Source organism: Hippopotamus amphibius, chromosome X (genome assembly GCF_030028045.1).
Source record: "Hippopotamus amphibius kiboko isolate mHipAmp2 chromosome X, mHipAmp2.hap2, whole genome shotgun sequence".
Classification (NCBI taxonomy): domain Eukaryota; kingdom Metazoa; phylum Chordata; class Mammalia; order Artiodactyla; family Hippopotamidae; genus Hippopotamus; species Hippopotamus amphibius.
Window position 1 is genome coordinate 89,349,832 of NC_080203.1, and position 13,145 is coordinate 89,362,976.

Below are 13,145 nucleotides of genomic sequence, written 5' to 3' on the forward strand. Positions count from 1 at the left end.
GCAGCTAGAGTGGTGTTCTTTCTAGAACACAAGTCTATGTTGTATCCAAGCCTAGAACTCTTCAAAAACCTCTCAGTGAGCACAGGATCAAGACCAAAGTCTTTATCTTGGCATTCAAAGCTTGCTATGATTTGAAAGGGATGGGAATTTGGGGTACTAGAACTGGGAGAAGGGAAGGGCTGTGTCTAGTGTGAAATAAAGCCCTGTAGATGGGGGAGAGTACCTAGGAGGCAAGAAAGTGGTAAGCTGATGTCACAAACTTGGAGGAAGCAACAATTTAGAGAAAAAGGAGAACAGAAGCCCACTTTAAATATCTGTAAAGTGTCTGTGTGTGTGTGTGTGTGTGTATATGCTGAATTGCCCATACAGCATAGGGATTCATATTTTACTTGCTTAATAAAGGAAAAGGTGACTTCATAAAGCAGAAAATATAACCATTTGAATTACTTTTGGTTGTAGGAAAGGTATTGAATATTAATTCTATGAATTACCACTGTGTTGAATTTTATTATGGTTTCTAACAACATTAATTGATGCTCCCAGGTTGTCCAGGTCTGCATTCATATACTCTGTAATTAATGATAATGTTGTCTACTTTCCATTTTTTATGTCTTATGTTGTTCTCTTGAATAGTGCCAATTATTGATACTTAAGTGAATTTATTATATGGTAAAGGTGCCATTTCAGATTAGTGGGGGGAAAAGATGGATTAATTTGCACATGGTGTAGGGTTGAGGCTAATATTTTTGGAAAATAATTCTTATGCAAAACAAATGGTGGAGTGATCAAATGTTTAAATGTAAATAATAAAGCCATAAAACTGCTTGGAAAAAAAAAGGTGATTATTATAACATAGGAGTGTGGAAAGCATCTCTAAGTATGAGGCAGAATCCAGTCATGATAAAGGAAAACCTGATACATTTCATTACATAATAATTAAACCTTTTTGTATTGCAAAGATTATCCTAAATAACATGAAAAATATTTATAATATGTGCAACATATAAACGTGCAAGAAATATTGCTGGTGGGAATGTTATTCTGTGTATCTTTTTAGAGTAAGTTGACAAGTTTTGTATCAAAATGGAGTCAGCACTGTTTGTACTAGTAAATGAAAAATGGAAACAATCTAAATGTCTATGTATCTTGGACTGGTTAAATATATTATGGGACATTTACAGAGAAAAGATTATGGAGCAGTTAAAAAAATGTGCACTATGGAAAGCTGTTTAGAATATATAACTGGGGGAAAAAAACACCAACAAACCCTGGTCACAGAACAATAGGTATAGCGTACCATTTCTGGGGAGAAAACCCAAATAATCAGTATATGAATAGAAACAAATCTGTAAGAATGTATACCAAAACGTTAATAGTGTTCTGGGGCATGAGCTAAGGGTGGCCTTTCATTGGTATGTTACATATTTCTGCATAATTTGAAATTTCACAACTACAACACATTACTTTTGCAATAAGCAAAAATAAAGATATAAAAATAAATACAGTCAATGAATGAATCGCTTTGAGGGGGTGGTTTTGGTTTGGAATGGCTTCAGACCGAGCCTGGTACAGCGGCATAAACACGGGCTTTGGCGTCAGACAGCCCTGAGCGGGGCCCCATTGCCCCACCCCCGAGGAAGGAGAAGGGGGGTGGCAGGGGGCTGCGGAAAGGGGCTGGGCTGGGCTGGGCTGGCTGCAGCTCTAGTCCAGGAGGCTGAGACTTCGAGAGGCACTGAGAGAGGGCAGACGAATTCCGGACTCGCTTGAGGACAAGGTGAGGGACGTTGAGATTGGGGGTTCCAGACAGTGGTTCCAGTCCCCTGGAACCTAGAGCCAGGCAGGTGGGCAATTTTTACTGCACCACTGCAGCTAGAGGAGAGGTTACTCGGAGTGGGATGTAGGCAACGAAGACCACCGAGAGAGTAGTAGGCTGTACGGACTGGAGAGCAGAGACTAGTTGAAGAAGAGGGGGAGAAAAACTGGGAACCGGGTGTGTTGAGTGGTGGATGGGGAATATGAGGGGGAAGGGGGGTACTCAGGGGAAGTGGAAATTCAGAGAAGAAAACAGGGGATGTAGAGAAGGGTTAAGGAATACTAGGGGAGGGGGTGCAATGGTAACACGAAGGAGGATGTAAGGAATGGGAATACGGAATTCTGTAGGGTAAATAAGAATGGCGATGAAATAGGGAGCAGGCAAGCAAGGCAGTGGGAATACGGAGTGGTACCGAGTGGGGGATAAGGCGTGAGGAACAGGGAGGGGGGAAGGGCACACAGGCTGGGACAGAGGCCCCCTAGGGAGGCGGAAAGGGGCGGGACCACTTCCGGCCTGGAGGGAGGAGGGCAGTCTCTGAGTTTATGAGGGGCTCAGAGGGAGTTGACGCATTCAGGAGTTGTAGAAGGACGAGGTGAGCAGCGGGGCCCAGCTCAGGATCCGAGCCCGGGAGGGGTCGGCCCCACCCTCTGGGATCTGGAGAAATCCTGTTCTAAGGACCGGATCGTACCGGATCCATCCGGCCGGGAAGGGAGGGGACCAGACCCTGTTTGATTGGGCCCAAGATGGAATCACCAGCTCAATACTGATTTGAGGAGGGGGGTGTATTAGGGAAGGGGCGGAACCAAGAAGCGCTTGGCCTCTGTTTGGAGGGGGGGCGTATTATGAAAAAGGGCGGGACCCGGACGGTGCTGTGGATGTACGTGGATGTCAGTAGGGGAGGGGCCAGGACCACCAGACGCAGCGACAATTTGAGAAGGACGCTTGTTGGGGAGGGGGCAGGACCAAATGGTATAATACTACGGGATCGGAGAGGGGCGTGTTGGAAAAAGGTGCTGGACTGAGTCCGTGACTATCACGCACGCGCACTATGGATCGCTAGAAAGGGGCGTGTAGAGAAGGGCCAGCTTGGAGAGAAGCCAGCTGCCAAATGCGCATGTGCACTGTGGACAGCAAAGAAAGGGATTCTGCTGGGAAAGCGGGCGGGGCTGAGATGGGCCCTACAACGGATGCGCATGCGCACTGTCGACTTGCAGCTGGGGGGGGTTGCACTGGGAAAAGGGGCGGGGTCCTTAGAGCTGCCGCGCTGGCACATCCTCCTGAAGAAGGGGAGGGTGCGGCTGCAGAGAATTGAGTCCTAGGCGCTCTGGATTACTGAATTTGAGAACGGAGTCCTTTGGGGTGGGGGAGGGTTTGGGATTGGGACCCTAGGGAAGGTGGGGATCAGCCTCCAGGCAGAGCTGGAAAGAGGACGTTCAGTGGGCTCGCCTCTGACGCAGGCCTTCTCTCCTTCAGGCTCAGCTCTTGCCAGGCCAACTTGAGACATGTCTGACACAAGCGAGAGTGGTACAGGTCCAACCCGCTTCCAGGTAAGCCCTTCCTTCTGCCCTCTCCCTAGCTGCTTTTGCTCACCAGCCCCTGGCACCTACTCTCCGATCCCAGCTCTTCTCCACCTACCTCCCTGTTTGGGTGCCGCCCCCCACCCCCAAGTGGAGGGTAGGAAGGAGGGGGGAAGGCGGGAGGGAAGGTGGGCGGGGCGGGGCGGGGCGGGGCGGGGCGGGGCGGGGCGGGGCGGGGCGGGCCCACCCCTCTTCTGCTCAGCGTGGGCCCGCCCCTCTTCTGCTCAGAGGAAAGGGAAGCCTTGTTGGGCTGAGGTGGTCAGAGCACACTGCAAGTAGAAGTTAGTATAGGTCAGAGAAGTGAGGCCCTGGAATTTTGGAGCCATTTGCCTAGTTGGGGGTGGGGAGAAGGACTGTGAGCTTCCCTGCTTCCTCTTGTAGGCTGAAGCTTCAGAAGAGGACTGTGGCTTGAAGATGCAGACTCTATTAACAGTGACCCAGAACTTGGAGGTCTCAGAGACACCGAAGGCCTCAAAGGCACCAGAGGTCTCAAAGGCTGTGAAGGTCTCAAATGCTGCAGGGGTCTCAAAGGCCACAGAGGCCTCAAAAGCCACAGAGGCTCAGGAGGTATCTGCCACTCAGGCCTCACCTACCACTAAGCTAACTGATACCCAGGTTCTGGCAGCTGAAAAGAAGAGTCTGGCAGCTGACACCAAGATGCAGAATGCTGACCATCAGGCTGTGACAATGCCTGCTACTGAGACCAAAAAGGTCAGCTGTGTGCCTGATACGAAGGTCAATGCAAAGACCCTGGAGACTGAGGCTGCTGCCTCTCAGGCTCTGGCAGATGAACCTGAGCCTGAGGGTGCAGCTGCACAGGCTCAGGAGAATCAGGATACGCGGCCCAAGGTCAAGGCCAAGAAAGCCCGAAAGGTAAGACCCTTGCCTTTCTTTTCTCGGTTGGTTCATGGTTTTGTAAACCTTTAGAAAGTTTTCTCTGTTCATCAAGGCTGTGGCAGGACACTAAGATGAATATGATATAATTCCTGTCTTCAGGAAGCTCACAGACTGGTGGGGACATGAGGCAGGAATACACACAGCTGCAATCTGAATGAAATACAGTTTGTATTTACATAGTAGCCTACCATATGTCAGGCCTTGAGCTAGGCATATTCACACAGGTTATCTCATTAAATCCTGAAAGTAATCTAGTTTTGTAGAGCAGGAAGCTGAGTCCCAGAGAAGTGGAGTGACTTGTCCAGGGTGGTATAAGCAGAGCCAGTGGTGGACACATGAAGAGGAGAAGCCTCAGGCCTTACCCTTGGGTTGCTTTTGGCCTAGTAGGAAGATGAAACTCCTGGTTGTAAACTGGTGAAAGACAAATCCAAGACTCAACATGGCCAATGTCTAGTGAGTCAGGCTGTTACTACAAGGGTGGGATTAGAGGGGACTTCTGGAAGAGAGAAAATAAGGGAAAAGGACCATTTGCTTCATCCGGCAATGCTGTGCTTACTCTCTGTTGATGCAGGTGAAGCATCTGAATGGGGAAGAGGATGGCAGCAGTGATCAGAGTCAGGCTTCTGGAACCACGGGTGGCCGAAGGATCTCAAAGGCCCTAATGGCCTCAATGGCTCGCAGGGCTTCAAGGGGCCCCATAGCCTTTTGGGCCCGCAGGGCATCAAGGACTCGGTTGGCTGCTTGGGCCAGGAGAGCTTTGCTTTCTCTGAGGTCACCTAAGGCCCGTAGGGGCAAGGCTCGCCGCAGAGCTGCCAAGCTCCAGTCATCCCAAGAACCTGAAGCACCACCATCTCGGGATGTGGCGCTTTTGCAAGGGAGGGTAAGAACCCTGTCCTCTCCACTCTGCATTATTCACTGCTTTGTCTACTCTCTTCTCTGCCATCCTCTCAAGTCTTCTGCGAACATATTTTGATCTTTCCATCTTTTCCTCTCTCCCAGGCAAATGATTTGGTGAAGTACCTGTTGGTTAAAGACCAGACAAAGATTCCCATCAAACGCTCAGGTAGAGTCCTACTAACCACCTCCCTTCCCCCAGCTCTGCCCTCCATTGCCCTCTCCCCCATGTGCTGAGGGCATTTCTTGCTCTTCTGCTCCCATTTCTGTCCTCCCAAAGTTCTAATTTGACAGTAATAGCATCTCTGTTCATTAGCTCAGAACCTGTTTGTGCCACCCACAGCAGGGTTGGTAAAGGGTCTATAGTTTGGGTATGGGGGCCACCTGGCTTCACTTCAACCCAGGTGCTTTGCAACACTCTCCCCTTGCAGACATGCTGAAGGACATCATCAAAGAATACACTGATGTGTACCCTGAAATCATTGAACGAGCAGGCTATTCCTTGGAGAAGGTGAAGGGGCAGACCTGGGGGATGGGTGCAATGGGGAAGCCTTGAATCAAACAAAGGTGTATATGTCTCTTCTGGGGGGCACCACAGAGACTAATCCAGCCCCACCACTGTGCAGATGAGCAGACAGTGGCCTAGCAAGGGGCATAAACTAACTTGAGGTCACACAGCAAGTCAGTGGTAAAATCACAGCTGGAACCCAAGCCACCCAGCTTAGTCCTGGCTTCTGTCTACTGCTGGACATGTCCTATAATGTACTTCAGATGCTCACCGCTACCTTTCATTCCCCACTCTCTGGCTCCCTAGATTCCCACTAATCACAGAAATGATGTTGATAACAATAATGCATTTGTTGCCTGTTTGCCGTGTGTTGGCCACTTAGCTAAGTGCTTTATGTGCATTGTCGCACTTATTTCTCTCTCTCTCTCTCTCTCTCTCTCTCTCACACACACACACACACATACAAACACACACCCCTAGGTACATAGGGAGCTGTGGGATGCCCAGGAAGCTGAATTCTGTGATCTCACAAGCTATTCTCCCCATCCACAGGTATTTGGGATCCAATTAAAGGAAATTGATAAGAATGACCACTTGTACATTCTTCTCAGCACCTTAGAGCCCACTGATGCAGGCATACTAGGAACGTAAGCTGGGATAGGGCTGGGATGGGAGGGAGGCTTCTGCTTTTGCCCATAGTACTACTCCATCCCTGTCCTCTCCCCACATCCCATTTATGAAGTAGGGAAAGACAGAGCCTAAAAACTCCTTTTCTAGCTCCTGCACACAGTTGGAGCCCTGCACACAATAGTGGTACATGATTATGATTGACTGAGGGTGTAGAAGCCTACAGGGCACTCCTACTGTCGGGTTTTCTGTTTTTCCAGAAGCTTTCCAGGAGAGGAGACCTGTCATTGCTTGTCTCTTCCTATTGGCCTTGGTAGAATGGTTCTCACAGGAGGGCTTCCTAGTATATGAGTGGATCATGATGCTTGAAGGGCAGAAGCATCAGTGGGGCTGTGTCTAGAATTCTCTTGGAGCTGAGGGGTCTGGGAGAGCAAGAAGGGACTCACATTGGCTGGGTGCCTGAATTGTACCAGGTTGACAGGCATTCTTTATCCTCTCAGCAACCTGGAGAGAAGAGGATGTGATTTTCCCATTTTATGAATAGGAGACTAGGCTCAAGAGACTAAGTGCCTTGCCCAGGGTCACACAGAGCTTGAAGCATAGACTGGGCAGAATTCTCTCATATCTGAAGAATCTGGGAGAAGCTAGCGTAGTGAGCTGGCTGGTGTGGTTTTTTTTGCAGATGGCTGCTGGATGTAAACCTTATCTGTGTCCCTTCTCTCTATTCTCCTAGGACCAAGGACTCACCAAAACTGGGTCTCCTCATGGTGCTTCTTAGCATCATTTTCATGAATGGAAATCGGTCCAGTGAGGGTGAGTGGCTGGGCTGGCAGCTGAATTGGGGGGTCATGGTTGGAATTCCACATGTTCATTTTCTATCCCATTTCCTTTTGCCTCCCCTTGCAGCTGTCATCTGGGAGGTGCTGCGCAAGTTGGGGCTGCGCCCTGGGTATGATTGGGCTCTGTCAGTGCTTGCTGTCCGTGTTGTCCTTTGGCAAGAGAGGATGGTCCCAGGATTGCATCATCCTGGTGGTCTGGTGGAGTGGGCGGGGTTTCTGGACTGGGTAGAGGGTCCAGGGTTCTGACCTGGGTGGACAGGGAAATGGTCCTGAACTCTGCTCTCTGTCTCACTGACTCTTAGACTTCAATGGAGCTTCCATCTTATGCTGGATGCCTCTTTTCCATGTTGGAAATGTCTCTGCCCACATCTGGGAAGTGCCACAGCCCTGGTTATACCTGTGTATGTAATTATATATGTATGTATTTATTTTATTGTTTTCTGCTGTCAGGATACATCACTCGCTTTTTGGGGATGTGAAGAAGCTCATTACTGATGAGTTTGTGAAGCAGAAGTAAGTGTCTGTCTGGTGTTGCTGTGTTACATGTATTTTGCCTGTCTTAGAACTGAGTAATAAAGCTATGGTGCATGTGTGTGTGCTTGTGCATGTGTATATGTGTGCATATGCAAGTGGTAGCTTATTCCTGAGGTAGTGACAGAGAACAGGAGCACACATTTCCTGACATATGCCTTTGGAACAATTCTTCAAGGGAGGGATTGTCATCACCAGTATTGTACGTGTGAGGAGGCTAAAGCTCAGAGAGTTGAAGTAATTTGCTCAGGGTTATTACACAGGTAGCAAATGGAAGGGTTGTATTTAGATCCTGGCCCCACTACCTTGGTTCTTTTTACTATGCTAGCTAGGGCTTCATAAAAATTAATTTCCATAAAGAAATGCTATAGAATGGTAGCTTTTGGCAGCCAGGTACTGTGCTGGGGTCTTGACTAGTACATCTCATTTCATTTTCATAACTACCCTGCAGAATAGCTGCTGTCATCTCATCCCCAGGATCAGCTGAGGAGCCTGGGGTTTGGAGAGTGGAAGTCTTAGCATGGCCCTGGCTGGTAAAGGATCTATTTGGACCTGAAGCCCAGCCCTTCTGACTTTTCTGGCCAGGGCCCACCCAGTTCTTGGTCCTTGGAGAACAAGTGTGCACTCACACAGGTGCACCAGCACACACGTCTGTGTGCTCATACACAAATGAACACACAGGGAGTACATATGGAGTCCACTGCTCTTGGTTGACCATTTCTTCTTGTACAGTTATTTTCTAGGGTGGACTGTCCCAGGGTTCAGCCAGGCCATGGAACAGCCCTGTGGTGGGGTATGCTCAGAGCACGGAGCCTGAAGAAATGGCTTCTCTGTTTACAACACACCCAACAGAAATCTGGGTTATTGTGACAAGGGGCACAAAACTTGTGGTCTTCTTATGAACGAATACCCTACATGTGCCCCCTGCACCTCCACATCGCTGCTGGGCAAGACCAGTGAGATAGGGCTGGATATTAGAAGAAAAGCTGCAGTATTTAGTAGGGGAGTTTGCCACCTAAATGAATGAGTGGACCGTGAGTGGTCTTATAGACATAAAGGCTTTGAACCTCTCGTTTCAAGGTACTTGGACTATGCCAGAGTTCCTAATAGCAATCCCCCTGAGTATGAGTTCTTCTGGGGCCTGCGCTCTTACTATGAGACCAGCAAGATGAAAGTCCTCAAGTTTGCCTGCAAGGTAATTGGAGAGCTGCCCAAGCTTGGCATACGAAGAACATGGGGTGCCACTGTTTGGGGTAGGCTGTGTGCAGAGCAGCCTGCAGCTCATGCATGAACATTCTGAAGCCTGTATTAATGTGCAGACACTTTATCTGAATCGTTTAATCCTTATAACTGACATGTCATTGCCTTACTGCAGATGAGAAAACTCAGGCTCAGAGAGGTTGTTAGGTGTCTTGTCCAAGGTCACAGAGATAAGTGTCAGAGCAGGGATGGAATATTAGGTGCATAACTACTAGTAGTATTTATCGTATTATTATAATTTGCATAGAGTAGGCGCTCAGTGCTCAGATTCTGATCCTTCAGATGGTTGTTATTCATGTTTCAGGTACAAAAGAAGGATCCCAAGGAATGGGCAGCTCAGTACCGAGAGGCAATGGAAGCAGATATGAAGGCTGCAGCTGAGGCTGCAGCTGAAGCCAAGGCAAGGGCTGAGATTAGAGCTCGGATGGGCATTGGGCTAGGCTCTGAGAATGCTGCTGGGCCCTGCAACTGGGATGAAGCTGATATTGGACCCTGGGCCAAAGCCCGGATCCAAGCAGGAGCCGAAGCTAAAGCCAAAGCCCAGGAGAGTGGTGGTGCCAGCGCTGGTGCCAGTGCCGGCGGCAGCTTTGGTGCCAGCACCAACCTGACAGCCACTCTCACATTTGGGCTCTTCGCGGGCCTTGGTGGAGCTGGTGCCAGCACCAGTGGCAGCTCTGGTGCCTGTGGTTTCTCCTACAAGTGAGATTTCAGGTATCTATTTAGACTTGGGGGCAGCTGGGGCTTATGGGGATGGAATGAGGAGCTGGGTGGTTATAGGAAGGCCAAGGTTGGAGGACCACATGGAGAGTGTGAGAAAACACTACTTTTGGCATTTTATTCCTTCCTTTTTGGTGGATATCAATTGACTTTTTGATTTTCTTTTACTTGTGTTTTCAGATATTCCTAATCCCAGCAGTCTTTCTCTTCGAGCCAGGGTGCATCCTCAGAAACGTACTCAACACAGCACCCTAGGCAGTCACTATCAATCAATTGAAATTGACACTCTACATTAAATCTATTTGCCATTTCTGAGTTTATTGCCTTTTTTGGTGGGCTGTCATGTTTTGGTATCACATTTTAAAATGAACTGGGAAAGTTTCCGCCTCAGTCTGTGCTTAACTTGAGGTGACATTGTTGAATTCAGTGGAGCAAGATTAGCACGTTTCTCTGGGATAGGTTGGGCTCCATTACTAGTCCCTAGAGCAGGCAGGATTGCAGTGGCGTGGGGAATCATGGGGATTGTAGGCACAGAGGACACACTTTGAAGAAGAGCCCTGAGGTGGGCAAGTCTGGAGCAGAAAAATAGAGGAGATTGAACACCAAGTATCGACCCTCCTTTTGAGAAATTTGGATGAAACAAGAAGGAGAGAGAGGCAGGTAGCCAAAGGGAGATACAGGAACAAACAGGAATTTTCTTAGGAAAAGAGAGACGTGAGCAGGCAGGAGCCAAAAGACAGGGAGATGTTGAAGGCTGACTCATGCAGCCCAGTCCCTGAGGAGGTGGGAGGACAGGGCCTATGGGAAGAGAGTGTACAGAAAGGACTTGGAGAGGGAACTGTGGAAGGATGTCAGGCAGTGGGGAGGCCCCAGTAGAGCATGGAGCCCATGATTTTTGGGAGACTCCTTTCCTGTGGCAAGGTGCTCAGTAATCTTGTAGGAATCAAGATGAGTGTTAGTTTATTCCAAGGTTTTAGTTCTATTGTTTGGTTGTGGAATAAGGACAAGACCAAGGGCAGTGAGTGTGAGTCTGCATCTTTGTTGCTGTATGCACAGTGTCTGACACGTAGTAGGTTCACAGAATGGTGGAAGAGATAGACCATGGGACCCATGCAGGCTTGGTGAGGAAGATGAGGAGATTGTGTGACAGATTGGGAGACAGTGCAGGGGTTTGTGGACAGGAGTCTCTGAAGTCTATGAACAAGGCAGAACATACTAAGTGAGTATACTAAGTGCCTGCTATGTGCAGTGTTCTAGGTGTCTGGGAAGGAGTGTTATGAGAACTGGAAGGTTGAACTGGGGGACTAGTCAGATGGTCAGACAGTGGGGTAATTATATTTAAAAAGACAGCAGAGAGCTCTGGGTGATGGCAAGGTCCAAGGAGTAGGTGGTTAAACGGGAAAAAAGATGATGGTTCCTAGAGATGAGGGGTCAGTGGCCTGGAAAGATGGGATATTAGTTGGGTTATCCATTTGAAAAGTGAAATCACCCAGGATGGACAGTGAAATCACCCAGGATGGAGGCAGGAGCTGGGGTGGAGAGGAGCACTGTGAACCACGTGCCAAAGTCCCCTTGTGTATTTGAAGGTGTCCACTTTTTGGGGGACTACTTCCCTGGACCTTTCTTTCCAGGAAGCTCTCACCATCTAATCCCCACATTATGAGACTCCTAATCTGGGACAGAGCCTTAGAGACAATGAGGCTCTAGTAACAGCTGCCTTTCCCCTCATGTAGACTCTATAAGCAGTAAAGGGACAAGGTTTATTGCTTAGGGAACAGGATCTAAAAAAGAAAAAGCTGCACCCGGAGTAAGGTACTTCCTTGTCTTGGTCATAAGTTGAGACCTGCTTTTGCTGCCGAGGTGTTCTCCACTGAAAGCAACGGTTCTTCCGTTAATTCCATAGGCCATGGTGCCCTCAAGGGGTAGATAGTACCTGAGAGATGTAGACAAGGTCAGCGAAACTTAGACTTAGAAAGGACTCTCTAGTGGATAGGTACCATGTCCAGGGCCCTCTCAGATTCCCAGGTGATGTCCATCTGAAAATGGAATGGTGGGGGGTGATAGCAAGGGATGGCAAGGACCTTGGGGACTGTGATTCTGATAAAAATTGAGTTCCAAGTGCTTGATAGAGATAAGGGTGAATCATAGTCATGAAGAACTTTGACCTTCCCGCTGACCTTCCCTCTGCAGACCGCCAGGTTTGCAGGGCTCCCCACCTCTTCTCCTTTCCTACAAGGCTTAGGCTTTGACAGGACAAAGGATGGACTTTTTCTCACTACGCAAGTCCCAAGTGTAAGGACTGAAGGCATGTGAGTCAGGGAGGAAGAGATCAAATCTGGTTCCAGGCAAGTGGAAGTGGCCAGAGCTAGGAGGGAGTGCCAGGGGAAATGGGGACAGACCCTGGTTCATGTTTTTGTTACCTTTATCAGCTTGGAGGCCACTGCTGTAATGAATGAACTCCCACAGCATATCATTAATTAAATTCTAAATAATTCTAGAATGTATCATGTATCTTCCATTTGGCTAGGAGTGGGAAGAGCCCCTAGAGCAGTTTCTCCATCTATTTTTTATCACCCCCCCCAATAAGCCTATTTAGATATTTTTGTCCTAATTGCTAGCCCCGATGAAATTTGAATACCACAGATATGCTGTATATCTATTTAATAACTATATATTTTCACTTTATACATAAAAAGATTTTTTATTCAGTACAGGGTTTATAATGACTAAATAAAATCTTTAAAAGTTTAACTTGAAAAAGCTGTGAGCATTTAACTTTATTTGCTGAGCAGCTTTAAATGTAACATTTACATTGTAATGTATCAAATTATATATGTAAATTAGCAGTTTATATAACTGTGATGATAATAGCAGTGTAATCAAAACTTTAAAATACTGTCCAAAACTTATGTTTTCAGCAAAAATGAAACATGAAATTTTAAATTAATTTCTTAATAATTATTTGTAGTGTAATTAACTTTTAAGTGTTGCTTGATGAGAAAACTTTTAACTAGCTGCTGGATATTCATTCAGATAATGTCAGTACTTGACATTAATAATAGATTGAATAACTTTTGTAGAATTAAATAAAAGCCATTTTTGTTTAATTCTCAAAGCCCAAACAACACACAGAGCCGCTGAGGATCAAACCTAAAGGCAGTCAATGGCAGCCAAAAGGCACAAGCAGGTCACTTCTGCTAGAATTAGCAATGTATTGAAAGTCTTCCAGTCATAGCCATCTATTCGCCATGATTTTGTAGAGCTAATCTTGTGTACACTTTGTGTATCTTCCATGACTTCTGCATTATTGCTGGTCATGTGACCCAAGAAAACCCAGTAAGAGAAATTAAAAACTAAAGAATAAGATTTAGTCAGGTAGAGTTGAGCCTTAGAGGGCCACAAACTATTATAATTTTTGTGAAAGCTTTTTTGTGATTTTTGTCCTCCACAAGGACCAATTTTCACTCCCTTGGGGGTGATTA

General features: G+C 47.5%; 1 protein-coding gene and 1 non-coding gene across 6 annotated transcripts; both read left to right on the top strand.

The window, feature by feature from the left end:
• Positions 1-1,687: 1,687 nt before the first annotated feature.
• On the top strand, positions 1,688-9,978 carry MAGED2 (MAGE family member D2). Of its 5 annotated transcripts, none has more exons than XM_057717412.1 (13): positions 1,688-1,774; positions 3,287-3,360; positions 3,772-4,263; positions 4,859-5,167; positions 5,287-5,350; positions 5,613-5,692; positions 6,242-6,336; positions 7,050-7,129; positions 7,223-7,265; positions 7,606-7,668; positions 8,767-8,881; positions 9,251-9,657; positions 9,844-9,978. In XM_057717412.1, the coding sequence occupies exons 2-12, from the start codon at positions 3,316-3,318 to the stop codon at positions 9,647-9,649; spliced, it is 1,785 nt and encodes a 594-aa protein (XP_057573395.1). In that variant the 5' UTR covers positions 1,688-1,774; positions 3,287-3,315; the 3' UTR covers positions 9,650-9,657; positions 9,844-9,978. The 5 variants fall into 5 exon arrangements, with proteins under 5 accessions (XP_057573395.1, XP_057573396.1, XP_057573397.1 ...); XM_057717413.1 differs by lacking the exon at positions 1,688-1,774 and adding an exon at positions 2,310-2,405; XM_057717414.1 differs by lacking the exon at positions 1,688-1,774 and adding an exon at positions 3,126-3,172.
• LOC130842798 (small nucleolar RNA SNORA11) lies at positions 8,477-8,605 on the top strand. The gene has a single exon (XR_009050575.1). It is a non-coding gene; the product is annotated as a small nucleolar RNA SNORA11 (small nucleolar RNA).
• Positions 9,979-13,145: the final 3,167 nt, after the last annotated feature.

Coding starts and splice junctions, on each gene's coding strand:
- MAGED2 (XM_057717412.1), top strand. CDS start 3,316: ATGTCTGACACAAGCGAGAGTGGTACAGGTCCAACCCGCTTCCAG. Junction 5,693..6,241: donor CAGGCTATTCCTTGGAGAAG/GTGAAGGGGCAG, acceptor CCCCATCCACAG/GTATTTGGGATCCAATTAAA. Junction 7,130..7,222: donor TGGAAATCGGTCCAGTGAGG/GTGAGTGGCTGG, acceptor CTCCCCTTGCAG/CTGTCATCTGGGAGGTGCTG.